General features: G+C 43.2%; 2 protein-coding genes and 1 long non-coding RNA gene across 11 annotated transcripts in view; 1 reads left to right on the forward strand and 2 right to left on the reverse strand.

The window, feature by feature from the left end:
- The window catches only part of LOC118397453 (rRNA methyltransferase 3A, mitochondrial-like), a 114,572-nt gene that overhangs the window by 89,237 nt on the left and 2,227 nt on the right, over nucleotides 1–23,108 (forward strand). For 2 of the 9 annotated variants that reach the window (XM_052467629.1, XM_052467628.1), the window contains exons 5-15: nucleotides 9,264–9,534; nucleotides 9,785–9,906; nucleotides 10,047–10,219; nucleotides 10,322–10,412; nucleotides 11,033–11,230; nucleotides 12,253–12,438; nucleotides 12,562–12,704; nucleotides 12,847–12,992; nucleotides 17,279–17,362; nucleotides 17,569–17,729; nucleotides 17,968–19,473. In XM_052467629.1, coding sequence (XP_052323589.1) covers nucleotides 9,264–9,534; nucleotides 9,785–9,888 — 375 coding nt within the window. In that variant the 3' untranslated portion in view covers nucleotides 9,889–9,906; nucleotides 10,047–10,219; nucleotides 10,322–10,412; ... (5 more) ...; nucleotides 17,569–17,729; nucleotides 17,968–19,473. Of the gene's footprint in view, nucleotides 1–9,263; nucleotides 9,535–9,650; nucleotides 9,907–10,009; nucleotides 10,220–10,321; nucleotides 10,413–11,032; nucleotides 11,231–12,252; nucleotides 12,439–12,561; nucleotides 12,705–12,846; nucleotides 12,993–17,278; nucleotides 17,363–17,568; nucleotides 17,730–17,967; nucleotides 19,584–23,108 lie in introns of those variants that run through there. The other 7 variants (XM_035792206.2, XM_035792209.2, XM_035792211.2 and 4 more) reach the window with 7 other exon arrangements.
- On the reverse strand, nucleotides 438–6,659 carry txndc17 (thioredoxin domain containing 17). Its single transcript, XM_035792218.1, has 4 exons — nucleotides 6,333–6,659; nucleotides 5,965–6,046; nucleotides 1,337–1,412; nucleotides 438–1,018 (listed from the first exon to the last, which is right to left on the reverse strand). Exons 1-4 carry the CDS (start codon nucleotides 6,475–6,477, stop codon nucleotides 950–952), a joined length of 372 nt encoding a protein of 123 aa, XP_035648111.1. The 5' UTR covers nucleotides 6,478–6,659; the 3' UTR covers nucleotides 438–949.
- LOC127908686 (uncharacterized) lies at nucleotides 9,320–21,404 on the reverse strand. The gene is made up of 4 exons (XR_008068030.1): nucleotides 19,943–21,404; nucleotides 17,557–17,748; nucleotides 9,931–10,144; nucleotides 9,320–9,461 (listed from the first exon to the last, which is right to left on the reverse strand). It is a non-coding gene; the product is annotated as an uncharacterized LOC127908686 (long non-coding RNA).

Consider the following 23,108-nt stretch of genomic DNA (forward strand, 5'->3'; position numbering starts at 1 on the left):
ATATAAATAAAATCTGACCACCTTTGTTTGGTCTTGTATTGAATAGCATTACTTGATCAAGTTCACCATTAGTTGATCAAGTTCAAAGACTGATTGTTGTTAGCATTGAGCATGTTTTGGCCTACATGGTACACACATGGCATGTTTGGCCTATTAGTACATTAAACTCGAATGACAGAACGAGGGCTAGGTTACTTTCTTCTTCATGAGCCGGTTTCCAAATACAACATGGCCTATTATTAAATGTGACAATTATATTATAATATAATTTCACATAAAATGTTTTAAATATCAAGATAAAATGCGAACCTAAATGTTTATTATAAGACACATTAGGCCTAATGTCTAGTTAAATAAAATGTTTGTAGACAGGCTGATGGTGCCACCTAGCGTCTCAAAGTGAACTGCACTATAGACAAACCATTTTACACATACAATTGTTTTCATCCAACCATCATTTATTTCATTTGACTAAGTTCTACACAATAACACGCCAATCACAGTATAACAGGTAATGTTTCAGTTGATATCTTCACTATAAAGATTTCTGCTATAAGTAAGAATCATCAATTCATCTGGCACATCACACTAGGAGTAGGCTGCCTACCACTTAGGGGTATCTAATATATTTGTCAAAAGTGGGCTATGTTATTATAACTCTTCAATTTAATTTACTACATTAAACATCAAGTTATAAAAGCAGTCAACTACCTCTACCAAGGCCTCTGGTTATGTTATAGTTGCTTTTTATTTCCATGTAAGAATAGCAACACATTCACTGATTAACACTACCTCGCAGGGAGAGGAGTGTGTATTTGAATTTCAAAGAAACAATTATTTCTGTTCAATCTAGTGTAGTGAAAAGGTGCCTGGGCTGGGGCTGGATCTCAGGAAAAAGACAGGACAGTGTGAAATGGAAGATGACCCAGTGCAGGGCGAGTGTGGTCCTCTAGTCCTCGGTGAACATCATCCTCACCAGGTCAGCTTTGAAGCACTCCTCTTCAACCAGCTTCTGAGGCTGAATTAGATGATGGAGGAAAAGAAAAGAAACATAACTTAGCATGTTTTGGTAACACTTTCCCTGAAGCTATATTTTATATAGAATTTATAAAGTGTATAAATGGTTAATAACAACCTCGCCAATGTGTTGTAACAGTTTAAAGTTTTTTACAGACTATCTATAAAAAAAAAACATTCAATGCTTTTAGGAGCCTTTGGGTGTTGCCACAAAATCCAAAGAAAACCCAAAATTGAAGAGAGAAATTCTCCTTTGAAAAGGCAATTTGCTAATCGATCACTATACTAGAAATTATTTTCTTTGTGATCTTATGCTCACCGTGCCATATCGGATCAGAGTGGGAACTCCACTGAGCTTCAGAGTCTTCTTGAACTTATTATTGGGATCCTTCCAACTGGTCGAAGATGAAAAGGTAAATTAAGCAAAATACATGTCAGACATTTAGGTCAAACGTATAATTTTGTGCATTATATATATATATACTGAACAAAAATATAAAAACGCAACAATTTCAAAGATTTTACTGAGTTACAGTTCATATAAGGAAATCAGTCAATTGAAATAAATCTATAAATTTCACATCACTGGGAATATAGATATGCATCTGTTGGTCACAGATACAGTGCCTTGCGAAAGTATTCGGCCCCCTTGAACTTTGCGACCTTTTGCCACATTTCAGGCTTCAAACAAAGATATAAAACTGTATTTTTTTGTGAATAATCAACAACAAGTGGGACACAATCATGAAGTGGAACGACATTTATTGGATATTTCAAACTTTTTTAACAAATCAAAAACTGAAAAATTGGGCGTGCAAAATTATTCAGCCCCCTTAAGTTAATACTTTGTAGCGCCACCTTCTGCTGCGATTACAACTGTAAGTCGCTTGGGGTATGTCTATCAGTTTTGCACATCAAGAGACGGAAATTTTTTCCCATTCCTCCTTGCAAAACAGCTCGAGCTCAATGAGGTTGGATGGAGAGCATTTGTGAACAGCAGTTTTCAGTTCTTTCCACAGATTCTCGATTGGATTCAGGTCTGGACTTTGACTTGGCCATTCTAACACCTGGATATGTGTATTTTTGAACCATTCCATTGTAGATTTTGCTTTATGTTTTGGATCATTGTCTTGTTGGAAGACAAATCTCCGTCCCAGTCTCAGGTCTTTTGCAGACTCCATCAGGTTTTCTTCCAGAATGGTCCTGTATTTGGCTCCATCCATCTTCCCATCAATTTTAACCATCTTCCCTGTCCCTGCTGAAGAAAAGCAGGCCCAAACCATGATGCTGCCACCACCATGTTTGACAGTGGGGATGGTGTGTTCAGGGTGATGAGCTGTGTTGCTTTTACGCCAAACATAACGTTTTGCATTGTTGCCAAAAAGTTCAATTTTGGTTTCATCTGACCAGAGCACCTTCTTCCACATGTTTGATGTGTCTCCCAGGTGGCTTGTGGCAAACTTTAAACAACACTTTTTATGGATATCTTTAAGAAATGGCTTTCTTCTTGCCACTCTTCCATAAAGGCCAGATTTGTGCAATATACGACTGATTGTTGTCCTATGGACAGAGTCTCCCACCTCAGCTGTAGATCTCTGCAGTTCATCCAGAGTGATCATGGGCCTCTTGGTTGCATCTCTGATCAGTCTTCTCCTTGTATGAGCTGAAAGTTTAGAGGGACGGCCAGGTCTTGGTAGATTTGCAGTGGTCTGATACTCCTTCCATTTCAATATTATCGCTTGCACAGTGCTCCTTGGGATGTTTAAAGCTTGGGAAATCTTTTTGTATCCAAATCCGGCTTTAAACTTCTTCACAACAGTATCTCGGACCTGCCTGGTGTGTTCCTTGTTTTTCATGATGCTCTCTGCACTTTTAACGGACCTCTGAGACTATCACAGTGCAGGTGCATTTATACGGAGACTTGATTACACACAGGTGGATTGTGTTTATTATCATTAGTCGTTTAGGTCAACATTGGATCATTCAGAGATCCTCACTGAACTTCTGGAGAGAGTTTGCTGCACTGAAAGTAAAGGGGCTGAATAATTTTGCACGCCCAATTTTTCAGTTTTTGATTTGTTAAAAAAGTTTGAAATATCCAATAAATGTCGTTCCACTTCATGATTGTGTCCCACTTGTTGTTTATTCTTCACAAAAAAATACAGTTTTATATCTTTATGTTTGAAGCCTGAAATGTGGCAAAAGGTCGCAAAGTTCAAGGGGGCCGAATACTTTCGCAAGGCACTGTACTTTTGAAAAAGGTAGGTGCGCGGATCAGAAAATCAGTCAGTATCTGGTATTGGCGGGAACTGGAAAACGCTGTCGTACACGTCTATCCGGAGTATCCCAAACATACTCAATGGGTGACATGTCTGGTGAGTATGCAGGCCATGGAAGAACATTTTCAGCTTCCAGGAATTGTGTACAGAACAGATCCTTGCGACATTGGGCAATAAATGATTATGCTGAAACATGAGGTGATGGCGGTGGATGAATGGCACGACAATGGGCCTCAGGATCTCGTCACGGTATCTCTGTGCATTCAAAGTGCCCTTGATGAAATCCAATTGTGTTCTTTGTCCGTAGCTTATGCCTGCCCATACCATAACCCCACTGCTACAAATGCGCCAAAAACAACAGGTGTAGGTTCACCTTACAGTGAAATACTTACTTATACAAGCCCTTAACCAACAATTCAGTTAAGAAAAATACCTATAAAAAAAGAAGGATAAGTAACAAATAATTAAAGAGCAGCCGTCAAATAACAATAGCGAGGTTTATATACAGGGGGTACCGGTACAGTCAATGTGGAGGCTATATACAGGGGGTACCGGTACAGAGTCAATGTGGAGGCTATATACAGGGGGTACCGGTACAGAGTCAATGTGGAGGCTATATTCAGGGGGTACCGGTACAGAGTCAATGTGCAGGGGCACCGGTTAGTCCAGGTGACGGAGGTAATATGTACATGTAGGTAGAGTTATTAAAGTGACTATGCATAAATAATAACAGAGAGTAGCAGCAGTGTAAAGGAGGGGGGGTGCAAATAGTCTGGGTAGCCATTTGATTAGATGTTCAGGAGTATTATGGTTTGGGGGTAGAAGCTGTTTAGAAACCTCTTGGATCTAGACTTGACGCTCCGGTACCACTTGCCGTGCAATAGCAGAGAGGACAGTCTATGACTAGGGTGGGTGGAGTCTTTGACTGTTTTTAAGGCCTTTCTCTGACACCGCCTGGTATAGAGGTCCTGGATGGTAGGAAGCTTGGCCCCAGTGATGTACTGGGCCGTACGCACTAACCTCTGTAGTGCCTTGCGGTTGGAGGACCGAGCAGTTGCCATACCAGGCAGTGATACAACCTGTCAGGATGCTCTCAATGGTGAAGCTGTAGAATCTTCTGAGGACCCATGCTAAATCTTTTCCGTCTCCTGAGGGAGAATAGGTTTTGTTGTGCGCTCTTCAAAAGTCTTGGTGTGCTTGGACCATGTTAGTTTATTGGTGATGTGGACGCCAAGGAACTTGAAGCTCTCAACCTGCTCCACTACAGACCCGTTGATGAGAATGGGGGCGTGCTGTCCTCCTTTTCCTGTAGTCCACAATGTTCTCCTTTGTCTTGATCACATTGAGGGAGAGATTGTCCTTGCACCACACGGTCAGGTCTCTGACCTCCTCCTTATAGGCTGTCTCGTTGTTGTCGGTAATCAGGCCTGTCACTGTTGTGTCACCGGAAAACTTAATGGATGGTGTTGGAGTCGTGCACGGCCGTGCAGTCATGAGTAAACAGGGAGTACAGGAGGGGACTGAGCACGCACCCCTGAGGGGCCCCTGTGTTGAGGATCAGTGTGGCGGTTGTGTTGTTACCTACCCTTAACACCTGGGGGTGGCCCAACAGGAAGTACAGGATCCAGTTGCAGAGGGAGGTGTTTAGTCACAGGGTCCTTAGCTTAATGATGAGCTTTGAGGGCACTATGGTGTTGAACGCTGAGCTGTAGTCAATGAATAGCATTCTCACATAGGTGTTCCTTTTGTCCAGGTGTGAAAGGGCAGTGCAGAGTGCAGTAGCGATGGCATCATCTGTGGATCTGTTGGGGCAGTACGCAAATTGGAGTGGGTCCAGGGTTTCTGGGATAATGGTGTTGATGTAACCCATGACCAGCCTTTCAAAGCAATTTATGGCTACAGACGTGAGTGCTCAGGTCAGTAGTCATTTAGGCAGGCATGTTACCTTAGTGTTCTTGGGCACAGGGACCATGGGGCACTCTGTTCACAATGTCGACATCAGCAAACCGCTGGCCCACACAATGCCATATACGTGGTCTACAGTTGTGAGGCCGGTTGAACGTACTGCAAAAATGATCTAAAGCAATGTTGGAGGCGGCTTATGGTTAAAAGATAACATTCAATTATCTGGCAACAGCTTTGGTGGACATTCCTGGAGTCAGCATGCCAATTTCACACTCCCTCAAAACGTGAGACATCTGTGGCATTGTGTTGTGTGTCAAATTGCACATTTTAGAGTGGCCTTTTATTGTCCCAAGCACAAGGTGCACCTGTGTAATGATCATGATGTTTAATCAGTTCCTTGATATGCCACACCTGTCAAGAGACAGATTATCTTGGCAAAGGAGAAATGCTCAATAACAAGGATGTAAACAAAATTGGAGAGAAATACACTTTTTGCGCTCATGGAACATTTCTGGGATCTTTTATTTCAGTAATGAAACATTACATTGTGTTTATATTTTTGTTCAGTGTATTTTGCTCAATTCAAATATGCTGCCTGAGAGAGCCAACAAATCGTGATGTTACAACTTGCACAAAGCTTTTCAAAACTACTGGCTGCATTTGCGGGTATGAAAAACACTTATTTTCTATTGCCTGTTGATAGCACAGAATTATCATTCTCCTATCATCACCAGTGAATATGAAGAAAAAGTTGAGTACATACTATGGCCTCTCTCCAACCTGACAGTAGATGAAGACAGAGCCCTCGGGAAGGTGGGACATCTCTCCTCTAACAACTGGCTCAGCTGAAGGGGAAGGAGCAGAACAAAGCTGGCAAATCTGTGTGGCTTTGGTTTATGCAAGCAATAAATCACACAACAGCTATAACTTCCTAAAATAATACAGAAAATAGAGCATAAGACGAGCATCCCCAGTAAACACATTACAGAGAATAGTTGGCTTGGCTACAATGAATTGCTGACCATAATGCAGCAGAGACTGACGCATTATTCCAGACAGCTGGAAAAGAAAGCCAACTGCTATACGTGTAAAGTACAAATCAATACCGCAATAAAATAATAACTATAATACCTTCCACACAATCTGGACACCAGCTCATCCCTTGAGCGTCTTTATCGCCAGAGAAATATGCGAATATGTCCTTTCCTTTTCGCTCAGACACTGCTTTGCAGAATTCGTCATAACCATGGACCTTTACTTCTTCGTAATGAGACATGATGAAATAGAACAAGTAGCAGTATTATCAATTATCGTAGGCAAAGCAAGCAGGTATGAATCGTTTCACGCAAGAATAAAAACGAGTTGGACTATGATCGCTTCTAAAATACTATGACCAGAGAGGAAGAAGTAAAGAGAGAGGCCCAACTCGGCGGAAAATCTGTCTCCGTCCGGCAGGTGGTGTTTTTTTCGCCCACCGAGCAAGGAGTTTTTGTTTGGAGGTCAATTGAGAGTTTCGAATTTGGTCAACAACAAAAATGTACGGTTTATTTGCTACTTGAGGTTTATTTGATTGATTGTAAGTTTCGTAATGTTTGGGTTGTTACGACTGTACTGATATAAGTAGGACACATGACATCGCCTCATCTTTGATTAAAAACACTTTATACCGTAGTCATCTCGAGATGGCTATGCATATTCATGATATGAGGCTTGTAGCGTAGCATTTCTCCATTGAATACAGACAGTTAACGTCAACAACCCTCATCGAATACAATATGAGATATCCACCAATCCAAAGAAAGGATAGGCGGGAGCTAGACACCCCGCCTTGCCGCTTTGTGGACAACGACACCCATTGTTAAGGGCAGAGAGGCAAGTATCTTGTCAGTATATCCATAATCTTTGCTATCAGTACAGAAAACGCATGACAACACTTCCTCTTCCTGTCTATGAAAAATAAAACTGATATGACAACACCATCCTATTCTTGTACTGCTTTTGATGACTGTTTCATCGAAACAAACAGAACATTATGGACACAAATAGATAGAAAAACAATTTTATCATAGTTATCACATTTTAGTAAAATTAGTATTTTAAATGTCCTACATCTGGTTATGTTTGACAGTTTCTGCTTTCCGTAGGTTAGAAATACCAATTTCTTGTTTTTACAGAAGGCGGCGCTTATTATTTGTTGTCATGGCGGCATTTTAAACCGTTTTAGCTGTGATAGCTTGCTAGCTAGCTGTCGACGTCTATCCCGTACAAATAGTATCCTTGCTAAATATTTTCACTTTCTTTACATGATAATATTCGAAGAATATTGTACCATCTGGTTGCATGGCTAGATACGTACTGAAATGTTAAGCAAGGGTTTGCAAAATGTATCAAAGCTAACGTTAGTTAGCTATCTAGGCAGGTAGCTAGGTATACAGGCTACAGCTGATGTAGATACACCAGTAATTAGCTAGGGGATTTAGGAACAGCCATGACTGCAAACCTAGAGTTCCCGATGACCTAGGACAATCGAAAAGCTGGGTCACATTAGGTCCAAATCGAAGCACGGCTTTCTCAGACCCAGGTAAGATAACGTTAGCTGAAAGACGTTCATGTAAACCCACATATGGTCAAATGGATTGTTAACTATCTGACCAATAAGACCACAGTTCGTAAGATTGAACCAGGCAGTATGAGACCAGATATGCGCAAACACGGTAACGTTAACCCCACTTGGAAGGGCCCTGTCACCTTTCCCGTTTCCTCTCAATACATACAATTATTTCACACACAACAATGAACTGCGCCACCTGCAGAAATTCTCAGACTCTGCAAAAGCAAGTTGTATCATGAAAGGTGACGATGCTCATCACACTGAATTAAGAGTCCTGAGAGTTATAGTGGACAATAAACTGAAGGATAATTCCCAGAGTATCTAGCTTCCTTCTGTGGCTCAGTTGGTAGAGCATGGCGCTTGTAACGCCAGGGTAGTGGGTTCGATTCCCGGGACCACCCATACGTAGAATGTATGCACACATGACTGTAAGTCGCTTTGGATAAAAGCGTCAGCTAAATGGCATATATTATATTATTATTTATATTTTAATGTGTGAGACAATGCTTCTCATGTTTTACAGCAGTGTAGTAGCTAGTGTTTTGTGTTATGCCATTGTGTGCTGGAAGGGAAACTTCGTGAAGGATGACTGGACAAAATCATAAAGAAAGTGATACAATCATATGCAGTTGAGTCAATGCAAGACATGTTCATAAAAAGGATGCAAGCTTCAACACACATGATTATGGACAATGCCACACCCACTCCACAGCACTCTAATGCAACACAGTAGCAGGTTCATCCTGCCCAAACACTCCACAGAGATGTCCCGGAGGTCCTTTTTACCCACAGTCATCACAAATTACTAATTTGTTATGCCTTTTATTTGTGTAGTTGTTGCTGTTTCCCAGGAGGATAGACAACATACTTTCTTACCTATCTTTTATGGCTATTAACGTGCAGGTGTTTTATTTAAGCAATGATGCCTGAGGGGGTTTGATATATGGCCAATATACCACAGCTAAGGGCCGTTCTTAGGCAAGATGCAACGTGATATATTGGCCATCTGTCACAAACCCCCAAGGTGCCTTATTGCTATTATAAAATCGCTACCAACATAATTAGAGTAGTAAAAATAAATGTTTTGTCACACCCGTATACCACGGTTGTCAGCCAATCAGCATTCAGGGCTCGGTCCACCCAGTTTATAATATGTGTTTTATCATGTGTCTGTCACTGGTATGGGTCCTGACTTTGTCATTTTATTGATTGATGATTCTGAAGTGATGAAACAATTTCCCAAATTGTGATTAATAAAATACTACTGTACCCTCTACTCTCTCATGATGGATATTGAAATATAACATTTTAACGTTGTGAATGCCAGTTTATGTGGCCAGGTCATAAGTTGGACAGCTGGATGTAACGTCAACTTAGCTAGCTAGCTAAATTGGTAGCTCTGTCATTGCAACAGCAGGAATGATTCCAGTGCCACTATTGTTTTCTTTCAGTTACTCTTCAATGCAGCCATGCCTCCCAACGCCTATAACCGTGCTAGCCAAGTTGGCCCACCTGAACCCATTGTGATTGAGAAGCTGATGCCCTGGGTAGAGGATTGGGATGACCTGGATAGCACCTGCAGCTCTCTGTGTTTCTCTGCTCTGTCTGAGGTGCGTCTGCTGTCTGCAATCAGGCTGGCCAAGAGAGATCTGAGGAAGAGACGACAGGAGTCATTGAACAGCTCCCCCATCAGACCACAGCCAGAGGAGACCAGTGGAGCAGGTAAATAAGGCTCACTCCCCTTTCACTTGTACAGTTTATATCAATTTTACTCTGTGATTAATCATTCATCAACCTTTATAATCGATTATCAACCTTGATCATTTTTCAATTTCAAGCAGAAGAGGGTTTTTCCTAAGGGGAGGTCAAAGACAGAAGTGACTCGGTCTGGAGCCAAGGTGCTTGTATACACCTCCCAGAAGTATATCTCTGTACCCCCTGGGCCTGATCATGGCCTGTCCCCCCCAACCAGAGACCCAGGCCCAAAGCAGTCAGCCAGCCAGGAGCCCCAGACAGCACTCAGCCAGGAGGCCCACAGACTGCAGAGAGAGCTGGCCAACTACATCCAGAGATTAGATCAGCTCACAAACAGAGGTAACTCCACATAATTAAACTTACCCATGAGTTTACCAGTCAAATCACCATGGTCAGAGGTTCTAGGCCTGTTGTAGTGATTATATTTCTATGGGTAACACAGCTGGAGTGGCACCTTGTTGGCATACTGTGCATTCCAGGGTGAATGGTTGCAGAGCCCTTGGAGCCTGATGAGCAGCGCAGGGTGGTGGTCCGCAGACAGGAACAGGCAGCCCGTTCTGCACGCATCATCTATGTGCTACAACAACAGGCGAAAAAGATCCAAAAGGATTTAGACAAACTGCGCTCACAGAAGATTGATCACACAAACAAAGTAACTCTCACTTAATAACCAAAGCTGTCATACTCTGATGAGGTTCATGATGAGGACAATGACAAAGACTAACACCCATCTCCCTCGCCTTCCTTTTCTCAGTCCAGATCGATGGACAGGTTGGCTGCTGCCCAAAGAGGGGCGATCAGGGCCATGCAGAGGTTCACTAATCAGCTGTCTGACACGTCTGAGGGTAGGATGCCCTCCCATTGTAAAGAGTTGGGCCAGCTGATCCGCCAGCTTTCTCTGTGCTCGGCCAAGGTGGAGGTGGGCCAGGGATCAGCCATCCCAGAGACTGCCCTGGACATCCTGCAGAAACTAGGGATCAGTCATAGGCTGAGTCCCAAATGGCTCCTTATTATCTTTATAGTGCAGTACTTTTGATCAGGGGCAGGGCCAAAGGTCTCTGGTCAAAAGTAATGCACTGTATAGGAAATAGAAAGCCATTTGCGATGCATCCATATATTTAATCCACCTACAGGTCACTTTCACCTCATTACACAGAAGATGGGCACCAGAACATTTCCCCAATCAACTACTGTACATCTATTGGTACTTTTTGATAAGTAGCTTCCTTATACATCTATATTAGCTTCCTTATACATCTATATTAGGTTATACAAGCAATACTCCATTTAAAAACCAAAGCTATTCAATCTAAAAAAAGTGGAAATAAATGTGCTGGAGAGCTACAAAACCATAGGTAGAGCTGAAGTATTATACAGTACATTTAATTTAGGTTTTATTTGGCTTCTTTAATTTGAATGTATACAGAATATATTTGATTTTCGTGTCTCTCTCTGTCTCTCTCAGACCCTGGATACTGCTCTCAGGAGCAGGAGAGTCCAGTACATAGGAGGCACGCCCGAGCACGCAGTTCCTCCCCTGCACGCTGCCGCAGGTCTCCACATCGCAGCACGTCTCCCCCACATCCCCGTGCACCCAGGGGCTCTGCCACCAGGGGTCTCAGAGGACCTCGTAGAGCAGCAGGCCCCAAGAAGTCCTTCCCTGGTGAGCAACGAGCAGGTGTTCTCATTCTAATTCTAGCTGAATGACTCAGCATTCAGAGACACTCATTATCCCAGTCAGCTGTGCTGCTGAAGCTATTTTATTCGTATTTTAATAAGGATAGCCTAATTATCTAGTCTTTTTTTTTATTGGCTCATTATTCCATATCCTCATAACATCAATAACTCATGTAAATTAATTTCATACATCATTAAACCGGGAACAACCAACACAGCAAATGTGTCAGACAAATCAGCATCCCCATCCTACGGTTGAAACCACAGTCACACAGACACAGCCGTTGATAAAATATCTGATCCAAAAATAGAACATTTATTGCGTGGGTGGAACGATTACTGAAATTGCATTTTTAATTTGAGCGTCTCGTGTCTTTGTTGTTTACCCTGTTCTTTCATTGTGAACGAGGTAGAAGATTATTACGTTTCCCATGGCTCAGGAAATTACCTGAAGGCTTAAGTGCTGTGTGAGTTTGGGCCTCCCACCGAGCTTGAATCATGGCACCAGGGTGGAGATTAATGAGGGACTGGCTGACTGACACAAAGAGGGGAGAGCAGGGCCGGCGTCCGGTTCTCTGGCCATGGGTCTCCTGGAGGCAGCTCATTGTGTGGGTTGTTAGCTCCTACTGTGTACAGTCTCCCTGTGGGAGATATGATGCAACCACCACACACCACGAGAGGGTTTGAACTGGATAGTATGCGCAGGTCTCCTTGGCAACTAATAACAGTTCTCACTTTCAATGAACAAACCCCTACTGTACCTTCTCCACACTGCTAAACAAGCAGCAGGCAGGTGTCTGTTTGTGTGCTAGTTGGCCAGATAATTGTGTAGTCTGTCAAAGGAGCATGCAGGTGTTAAGGGCCATACATACGGGTTTGATTAGTCATGCCAAGCACTGTAACACTTATCTGTAAGGGCCTATAGAAATGATTAAGCGCCTAGCTGTTAAAGTGTTTCAAAACAACATTTCAATAAAAATTGATGATGAGCCAATGTTGTGTTGTTAGCAAAATAGGAGAGCGGTCCCTCAGCATCAGCAGCCACCCAGAGCCACAGAGCCTCCTCCACAGCTGGATCGCAGACAGGTGCTCAGGGTTGGCCTGGAGAGCCTGGTCCATCTTAGAGAACTGAGGGAAGGTGGGGTACAGGTCCCCAACAGTCAAGGAGGAGCACTGCACCCCGACAGGACAAAGGTCAGTGAGTTTAATTAGTACATTTTTGGCGCAATTAAATGTATTTTAATATGTCTATTAATAACGGTCTAGCCTGAACTATTTGTACTACATTTGTGTCTCTTAAACATTATCTTTGTCCAGAAGCAGGGAGCCCATGTGAGGGATGCAGGTTTACTGCAGCCAACAGTGGCTTCCAGGCTGAGAGTGGGTCAGTACCCACAGGAGGCCTCTGTGCCCTGGATACCCACGCCACCTCACTTTCCTCCTAAACAACAACAACAGTGGTGAGATCAGAGGAGAGCACTCTCTTGTCCTCGGGCTCTCTTTTGTAACTTACTCTTGCTGCATACTCTCCCTCTCTTACAGTCTCTCTTTTGATTGTAATTTTTTCTAATCTACTTGTTTTATGTGTCCATCTCCCCTCAGAAGAGACCAGAGCCTCGATGTCTCTTCTCCCCTCTGAAGCGCTCCTCAGGCACCTCAGAGCAGCAGCTGAGTGGTGTGGTGACAGCAGAGCAGGACTATTGTCTGACCTGTGATAGACAGAGACATGCCCACAACGAAGCCCTCAGGTCACTGATAATAACAATAATGCATTTTATTTGCAGAAATCCTTTCATTTAACACATAAAACATAAACCATTGGACATGGCAAACAACCTTGTGCCTTATTAGCATAACAATTCCTTACTAGTCTCATTTATGAGGTTTTAGTTTATGTATAATACACTGCATCACCAAAACTATGTGTACACCTCTTTGTCGAACATCTCATTCCAAAATCATGGGCATTAATATGGAGTTGGTCCCCCTTTGCTGCTATAACAGCCTCCACTCTTCTGGGAAGGCTTTCCACTAGATGTTGGAACGTTGCTGCGGGGACTTGCTTCCATTCAGCCACAAGAGCATTAGTGAGGTTGAGCACTGACGTTGGGCGATTACGCCTGGCTTGCAGTTGGCGTTCCAATTCATCCCATTGGTGTTCAATGGGGTTGATGTCAGGACTCTGTGCAGGCCAGTCAAGTTCTTCCACACCGATCTCGACAAACCGTTTCTGTATGGACCTCGCTTTGTGCTCGGGGGCATTGTCATGCTGGAACAGGAAAGGGCCTTCTACCAAAATGTTGCTGCAAAGTTGGAAGCACAGAATTGTCTACAATGACATTGTATGCCGTAGCATTAAGATTTACCTTCATTGGAACTAAGGGGCCTAGCCTGAACCAAGAAAAACAGTTCCGGACCATTATTCCTTCTCCACCAAACTTTACAGTTGGCATTATGCATTTGGGCAGGTAACGTTCTACTGGCAGCCGCCAAACCCAGATTTGTCCATCGGACTGCCAGATGGTGAAGTGTGATTCATCACTCCAGAGAACACGTTTCCACTGCTCCAGTGTCCAGTGGAGGTGAGCTTTACACCACTCCAGCCAACGCTTGGCATTGCGCATGGTGATTCTAGGCTTGTGTGCGGCTGCTAGGCCATGCAAACCCATTACATGAAACTCCCGGGGAAAAGTGATTGTGCTGACGTTGCTTCCAGAGGCAGTTTGGAACTCGGTAGTGAGTGTTGCAACCGAGGACAGGCGAGTTTTACGAGCACTCTGTGGTCCAGTTCTGTGAGCTTGTGTGGCCTACCATTTCGCGGCTGAGCCATTGTTGCTCCTAGACGTTTCCACTTCACAATAACAGCACTTACAGTTGACCGGAGCAGCTCTAGCAGGGCAGAAATTTGACAAACTGACTTGTTGGAAAGGTGGCATCCTATGAAAGGCCACGTTGAATGTCACTGAGCTCCTCAGTAAGGCCATTCTACTGCCAATGTTTGCAATGGGTGTGGCTGAATCCACTAATTGGAAGGGGAGTTTTGTATAAATAGTGTGTATGTGTTATAGCTGTGTGGACTGGCAGAATGAATGAACCAATGGAAACTGCTCAGGGAACAGTTAAATTATGAGTTTGCTCATTTTGAGTAATTAAGTCATTTAAAACCCTGATCTCAGACCTCACTTGCTGAAAGCTGCAAGCAATACTCTGATTCCAATTGAAAGTTAACCTCTCCAATAAATTAAATCTAGGCGCTTGCTTGTTAGATTGGGGACATAATTTTTTTTAAAGCACCTGATGGAAAGCAGTGCCTGCCTGCCCTAAATTCAAGTGCACTGCAACCCTCTACACTAATCAAAACTTAATTAGTGCAATTGAGGTCTATAATTAATCAAATGCCTGCAGCCTGATTTTGGTGGCTGACATTAGGACTGGGTTTTTATTTATTTAACTAGGCAAGTCAGTTAAGAACAAATTCATATTTTACAATGACTGCCTACCCTGGCCATCCACATATGTGGATCTCTATTTGAAACAGTTCTGTCTTGTGTTGTCTTTATGTGAATGCACAGGCAAGCCTGGATTGACAGAATGACCATGCAGTGACTGGAACCTAATTCAGCTGAGTAAAGATGAAGCAGAACGCATCCAGAGAATCCAGTACACTAGTGTAGTACTACGTCCTGTACACACTCCCTGTCATAGCCTGGGAACAAATATACTGTTAGTCTACCCGTCAAGCTAAAAGTGGAAGGTCAAAATGTTCAGTAGTTGTGTCAAGGTACTAATTCCTCAGTGTGAAATTGACAACTTAACACATCCCTGAAGCACTTCAGGTTTGTGACATGTATGAGTCTGGAAATCAATGGACAAACCATATGGCCAAGTCAGAGGGGATTCAAGTTCAAAATTCAATTCAAATGAAATGCCGCCGGTAGGGATTGCTGCCGTTTTACAGGCTGCTAACCAACTGTGCTATTTTTTTTTGCGATGTTTAACTTTTTAAAAAAACGTATTTTCTACCTAATGTTGCTGCTAACGTCTCTGATGACCGAAAAGATTACTCACCTCAAACTGGACAAAGATTTTTCTTTAACGTGTCTGACGCGAAGGATATACTGGGGCTTCCGTGTGGCGCAGCGGTCTAAGGCACTGCATCTCAGTGCTAGAGGCATCACTACAGCCTAGTTAAATAAATGTTTAATTTTTTTTTTTTTTTAAATGTACAACCTCCACTACCATAGTTCCTGTGCTCAAGGAAGCGAAGGTAACATGATTACTGCCCCGTAGCACTCATGTCGGTAGCCATGAAGTGCTTTGAAAGGGTTGTCATGGCTCACATCAACAGCGTCCTCCCAAATACCCTAGTCTCCTCCTGTACACCATCGACTGCATGGCCAAACACGACTCCAACACCATTATTAGGTTTGCTGACGACACAACAGGCCTGATCACCGAAAACGATGAGACAGCAGTGTTGGGCCAGGACAACAACCTCTCCCTCAGTGTGAGCAAGACAAAGGAGCTGATTGTGGACTACAGGAAAAGGAGGGCCGAACAGGCCCCCATTAACATTGATGGTGCTGTAGTGGAGCGGGTCGAGAGTTAAGTTCCTTGGTCTCCACATCATCATGGTCCAAACACACCAAGACAGTCGTGAAGAGGGCACGACAACACATTTTCCCCCTCAGGAAACTGAAAAGATTTGGCATGGGTCCCCAGATCCTCAAAATGTTCTACAGCTGCACCATCGAGAGCATCCTGACCGGTTGCATCACGCATCACTGCTAGGTATGGCAACTGCTCGGCATCTGACCGTAAGGCGCTACAGAGGGTTGTGCGTATGGCCCAGTACATCACTGGGGCCAAGCTTCCTGCCATCCAGGACCTATATACAAGGCGGTGTCAGAGGAAAGCCCCAAGAATTGTCAAAGACTCCAGTCACCCAAGTCATAGACTGTTCTCTCTGCTACTGCACCTCGAGCAGTACCGGAGCGCCAAGTCTAGGACCAAAAGGCTCCTTAACAGCTTCTACCCCCAAGCCATAAAACTGCTGAACAATTGATCAAATGGCCACCCGGACTATTTACATTAACCCCCCACACACACTTTTTTTACACTGCTGGTACTCGCTGTTTATTTTCTATGCTTAGTCACTTACCCCTACCTACATGTACAAATTACCTCGACTAACCTTTGCCCCCAACACATTGACATAGTACCGGTACCCCTGTATATAGCCTCGTTATTTTATTGTGTTACTTTTTATTATTTTTTACTTTTGTTTATTTGGTAAATATTTTCTTAACTCTTTCTTGAACTGCATTGTTGGTTAACGGCTTGTAAGTAAGCATTTCATGGTGAGGTCTACTCCTGTTGTATTCGGCGCATATGACGAATAAAGTTAGATTTGATTTCAATAACTTATTGTAGACAGGATTCAAAGACACTATATTGTCACACCAGGCTTGTGCATGTGTGTGTGTCAGGTCTGAGGTGGGCTCTCCAACCCAGTGGGCTGAGAGAGTTGAGCAGGGAGGCCCGAGGGAGACTTCAGCCTCTCTTGGACCAGGCCCAAGAGACATTTAAACTATCCCTAAAAAAAAATAAAGGGTTGTATGGACACAAAAAATAGACAATCCTTTTGAGTTTTTTCTTGCTTTTCAGCAGGCAGGGGAATAAACAACTGAGTGTGTAACTTTGCTGTCACTCAATACCCACATTGTTGTTACAGAAGAAAAGCCTGGACCAAGGAAAGCTTTCCCCTCACTCAGGAATTCCACTGCCCTCAGAGGAATGGGAAAATCAATACATCTAATTTGTAATTGAAAAATCCATACAGCTTTTACCACCATATTTGTGCCACCACAGTGAAATGAATAGGGAATTTACAGCTAGGCCTAGGGTGTACTGCTGCAGCCTTGTGTATGTGCTGAGTGACAAGATTGAGTTAGAGTAGGAGTGGTTTGTGTTAGGTAGGAGAAGGTCAGTAGTGGTGTGGTACTGAGCTTGCCCTACCTGTGTACCCCAGCAGATAGGAGCTGTTGCCTCTCAGACCCGGGACAGAAAGGCCACATCGTCACTGAGGCATCGGCTGTCTGAGCAGGCTACAGACAGAGTGAGTAGCCCTGTCATATTGTGATGATACTGACTTATATTACCAATATTTCTGTTTTTCTCAGTATTTGAGTCCCAAATGCCCATAGGGCTTTGGTCAAAAGTAGTGCACTATATAGGGAATAGGGTGCCATTTCGGGAAACAACCATGAAGTGATTCCATCAAATGCATGTGATGAGCTCTGTGCTATCTACCTCCCTCTCCAGGCTGCAGAGTGCGCTGAGGTGCTGAGTGACGCCCTGCTAGAGGAGCTGCTGGCTGATGCAGTGCTGGCCATCTGGGTGGCGGAGACAGACAGATGGAGGGTTTGGCACAGCTCCAGGCCCCCACCCTGGAGAGCATGCTGCTATCCATGGAGGAGATGGAGGTGAGCCCTGAGCATGGCCCTAAGGAAAGACCACCACACAAAGGTCACAGGGAGTTTGAAAGGGCACCACTAGTTAGTTTGTCATGCAAGGCCTGTGTGATGTTTGACAGCCTTGGTCAAGCTGTGCTATGTGGATACAGTGAATACACTGTCCAGTCCTGTCCGGATTTGTATTATTGTTTGGCTGAAAAATGTATTTAAATAATATACTTATTTTATCATCTATGTGTCTGAGCAGAAAGACCAGGAAGTTGTGAGGAGGCACTTTTCTACCATCACGTACTCAGACCCTCACTACTGGGACAAAGGGGACACAACTGGGGAGTAAACAGGCCAAGTAACTCCTCCACACAGTTTTGCATGAGGGTTTGAATTGTTGTTCCTCAGGTGCACTGCAGATGGAGGTATTGTCTTAGTGCTGTTTCAGCCAGTTGAGAGCAAGGCTATCCCTCCTCCTAACTCTCCTTTTCCACCCCTCTTTCTCCCATCCCCATCGCTCTCTCAAGGCCCTAGAGGCCTGCTCCAGGCCAGTCTCTACTCAGCCCGTCAGGATCACCGGGCCAACACTGAGACTCACCACCACGGCTGACATTGTCCTGGAGAGCCCTGTGGAGACCGGGTGTTTTTTCATCTGGTGTTGCCAAAGCGCTCTTTTCTCTGAATAGTCCTATGCACAGAATTCAATATAACATTGTGTACTGTTACAGTATCTGTATGTTCATATTTGTAGTAATCACCATGCAATACTGCAGCCACCATCTTAGAGAAAGCTTCAAGCACTGTCTGAGTTTAATGGGTTGATGTATGGACAGATGGTTTGAGAAACAGATATATATTAATAAGGAATATATGACATTATATACTGGGTGCTTCGAGCCCTGAATGCTGATTTGTCTGACAGCCGTGGTATATCAGACCATACACCACGGGTATGACAAATAATTTATTTTTACGGCTCTAATTACATTGGTAACCACTATAATAGCAATAAGGCACCTCAGGGGTTTGTGGTATATGGCCAATATACCATGGCTAAGGACTGTATCCAGGCACTCTGCGTTGCGTCATGCATAGCCCTTAGTGGTATATTGGCCATATACCACAACCCCTCATGCCTTATTGCTGAATTATGCATTTATAATTTGTTGATGTTGCAGATTGTAGTTAATGGTTATGAGATGCTATACTGGGTGATGGGCCTTCTGCAGTCTCCTCTAAATGGGAATTAATTACAGAGGGTAATGGTGTATGACATCACTTAACCTGCTGTATTAGCTGTACCTTATCAGGCAGGAACTCATAAAGGACAATATAACGAGACAAAACTGATGCAGAACATAGATCCATCCCCTAAATGTAAGACGGTGAGAAGAAAGTGCCCAACGAAACCACTGTCCCCAAAACTGTCAATTACTTTATTTTGCAGTTGACTTCCAATCCAGACGATCAACAAAACGGATGGAGGTGGAACGTTGTTTATGCCTTTCCCAGAATGCACTGCTTTGTTGTGCCTCAATTCTGGCTGTTCTTCTCCACCCCTAATCTCTCCAGGCTGTGATGAGACCAAACCTAACCCCCTTCAAACCCTAACTCACCTCACCCTCTGGCAAGACATAAAGGGAGTGCATCAGTGTGCCTCTGCCTCCCTCCCCGGTATAGCTGTAGCTGCCATTGCTTAAATGACTTAGGAATGAAGGAAGAAGAAGGAGGGGAGAGAGATGAGAGCCAACGGCTGACAGGGGAAGTAAGTTGTTGAGTGGAGCAGAGCACACATGCCAGCATGATGCAGTGAAAACATATTCAAGCAGCTGCACCATTAGCATATTAAAGACAGAGTAGTTCACTGTTTCTGGACCTTCTGACCTCTTCTGTGACTCATCTCTCACTCTGTCCGTTTGCTTTTACCTATCCATCTGTAACCTATTTCTGTCTCTAAAGACCAGCAGAAACTACAACCACCACGAACTCTTTGCTGTCTGTTTTGTGGGTTGGGAGGAAGATGTGGTCAACCCAAATTCCATTCATAGCGCAGGTTATGACTGTCTAGTTATTTCATATGGTTTGAGTAAAACAACACTAGCAGAACTAACTGACCATGGCTTTCTTGATTCTGCATTGGTATTGATTGGCCAGATAGCTTTACTTCTACCTCTGTGTTGTAGATACTAGCTACCTGTATCCTCCTGCCTCTACGAAGAGAGCATTAGACTCACCCAGGAAAGTCTGCCTCTGTGTCTTCCTCCCTCGCAGCCCAGTGAATTACACAGTCCAATGGGACTTCTCACCCCTGCCTGACTGGCAGGTAATTTCATTGGTGTGTTAGACACAAAAAAATGGCCTGAGCCTCTGACAGGATTCGATAAAAAGACTAGCAGAGTGCGTCATGAAAATTATCTCCCTTGTATTTCCCTTGCCTTGCCCCCAGTAGCTGTATAAATGAGATAATGTGTAACTGTCTGACCGAAAATGAAGCCAGGTATTTTTTTTGTATCGACGAGTGCACTCGTGTGAAAGCACAACAGAATGATTGTATGTTGTGTCCCTGAGAATGCCGGGCAAGTTTTCAGCGCATTCTCTCATTTGCAAAGCAATAGGGATTGATTCTAAATTCCACATGGATATTGCCACATCCCCTACAAGCACACAGAGCATGTTCAGGAGTTCTTCCCTCCAGTCTTTCTATTATCCTTGATTATGTGGAGAAAATTAGTCAGCCAAACACTCAGGGCTGAAAATGATAGATTTTTATGTGCCAACACACAGGGAGTATTTTCTTCCTCCTTCCTTCCCAGTATGTTTCCCTGTAGGCCTGTGTTCTGAGCGCTAGCTTCAAAGGGTTGACAAAGATACAGGTGCCAATAGAGATTGATTCCATACTACACCAGGACAAAAAAAAGACTATGATTTGGGGAATTTTCACTAAATGTAATCCATCGTGGAAAGAGGAAAGATTGTTTACATGTATTTGACATTTGTATTTAAAAGCATAGTTGAGAAATAATTAATTTTGGCCTTACCTTTAAGACTCAATGATGCAGCAGTCACCAACCCAGGCCTTACCTTTAAGACTCCATAATGCAGTGGTCACCTACCCAGGCCTTTAAGACTCCATAATGCAGTGGTCACCTACCCAGGCCTTCTTTAAGACTCCATAATGCAGTGGTCACCTACCCAGGCCTTTAAGACTCCATAATGCAGTGGTCACCAACCTTTTCCTCGCAGTCAAATAGCAAGCCAAAATCTACCGCTCAGAATTATTTTTGTTGGTGTAGCACTTTCAAGGCACAGCTGAGTATGAATTGAAATAATTAGCAAATCATTTTAATATTTTTTATTTTACATGGTGCTTTCAAGACAACTGGGAAATCTGGAAAAACGAGGTCAAATCATGACAGTGATCTTTCAGTTTTAAAGTCCCAAGTTTTCTACTTGGAATTCTCGTTTTTCCCTGAGTTTCCAGTTGTTTTAAACGCACTGAAGTTGGAAGTCTGAGATTTCCGAGTTCCCAGTTTTGAACGCGGCATTAGTCTCAGCGGAGGGAGGGAGAGAGCAGCAGAGGGTTCATCTCTCACGGTCCCTATTCTCTTCTTTCTTTCATCCGGTAGGAGACTGACCAGAGAGAGGGGACATGTCTTCCACCTGATGGCTAAATTCAAGTCAAACCGCATCTGCGTCGTGCACAAATTCATGTTCCTATGATCAGAGAAAGTTAAATATTCCTTTATATTAAAATAGACACGATGAACTGCTAATAATAATACAAACGCAAAGCTATCCATATACCGTATTTAGATACTCATTTATTGCAGCTGAAGCTCGAGTGGAAGTAGGGAGTAGATCGTTTTATGTTTTGTAATAGTGCAAAATAAAAATGAACACATAACTCGCTCATAAAAACAGAAGCTCTTTGTTGTCTCTGCTCATGGTTTTGAAAGTTGTGAAATCGCACATAGGCTAGTATCAAATTTAACGTGGCCGGGGTTGTGGAAGCTGTAGTGATATGAGCTATCAAATTGGCCAGCGCAGTAGGCGCACTCGATTTAGCGACAGATCTCTCGCGGCGGAATTGGTCTTTTCAGACAAATTAAATGGTTCAAAATGGGAACACTTTGCCTACCCGGTGCGCAGGGCTTCTGAATCAAGTGCACCTACTGCAAAACAGCGCAATAATATTAAAAAGGAGTGCAAGCCTTTATCGTTGGCTGTTCTACAGAAATGTTTGGTGATCGACTAGACTGCCTTGAAGATCAATCAGTCGATCGCGATTGACCGGTTGGTGACCACTACCATTTAATCTGTAGGTGTTTAGAGCAATTTAGAGCAAAATTGGTGTCATATGAAGCTTTACTGCTTGCTCTGTGTGTCACAACGCCTGGAGTAGTGGGTATGGAGTCAAACGCAGAGGATACTGGTGAAACCCGACTTTATTTCGGTTTCCAATGCTAACGCCCAAAATAACAGGCGAAATCATCACAAAAACCCAACCCAACACAGGGCACAAACGGACATGAACTACACGCACAACCTCGACTAACAGAAAACAAGCCCGCACAAAACAGGCGGGCCGAACAGGCTTAAATAGTCCTGAATAAAAAACAAAATAAGAGACAGGTGCAACCAATAAGACAAAACAAACAGAAAAGGAAAACGGGATCAGTGTCAGTTTGTAGAGCGCCGAGCGCCGCCCAAACAGGCAGGGGAGCCACCTTCGGTGGGAGTCGTGACACTGATATGAGTAGTATTTTAGTTTCAATACACTTTTTTTACATTCATGTATGAATATTGAAAACTATAAACATGAATATTGGGAAACATTTTTTTTTTTATTGTTGCAAATGTTTCTGCTGGTGATTAGCAGGATGTGCAATGATACAAGTAAAACGAGGGCTGTAATTGGTTACATTACTATGCCAATTTTGCTGTATAATTTTGTCCATAACTTTAAAACTACCAGAGTAGCTCTGTAGTAGAGTATATTATGTTCAACGATATATTGAAAGATAAGCCAAATCATTTAAATTATTTTTCAAAACTCATGTTTTTATAAATGACTTAAATGTAATGTAAATGTTATTTGTGAATATTCATACATTATTGTAAACAATGTTTGTTTTTACTGAAATCAAGTACTACAGAGCAGCGGTAAAGCTTAATATGACGCCAAGTCATATGGAGTCTTAAAGGAGCCTGGGCAAGGCCAAAATCTAATAAATATGCCAACTTTGATTCATTATTTCTCAATTAAATCAGCTGTGTAGTGCTAGGGCAAAAACTCCAGGGCCCAAGTTTAGAAAAACCTGCTCTAAAGGACCATTATATGGATAACATTTTGTGAAAATCCCCAAAATCATGGTATTTTTTTGGTTCTGGTTTCGTATG

Source organism: Oncorhynchus keta, chromosome 18 (assembly GCF_023373465.1).
Source record: "Oncorhynchus keta strain PuntledgeMale-10-30-2019 chromosome 18, Oket_V2, whole genome shotgun sequence".
Classification (NCBI taxonomy): Eukaryota; Metazoa; Chordata; class Actinopteri; order Salmoniformes; family Salmonidae; genus Oncorhynchus; species Oncorhynchus keta.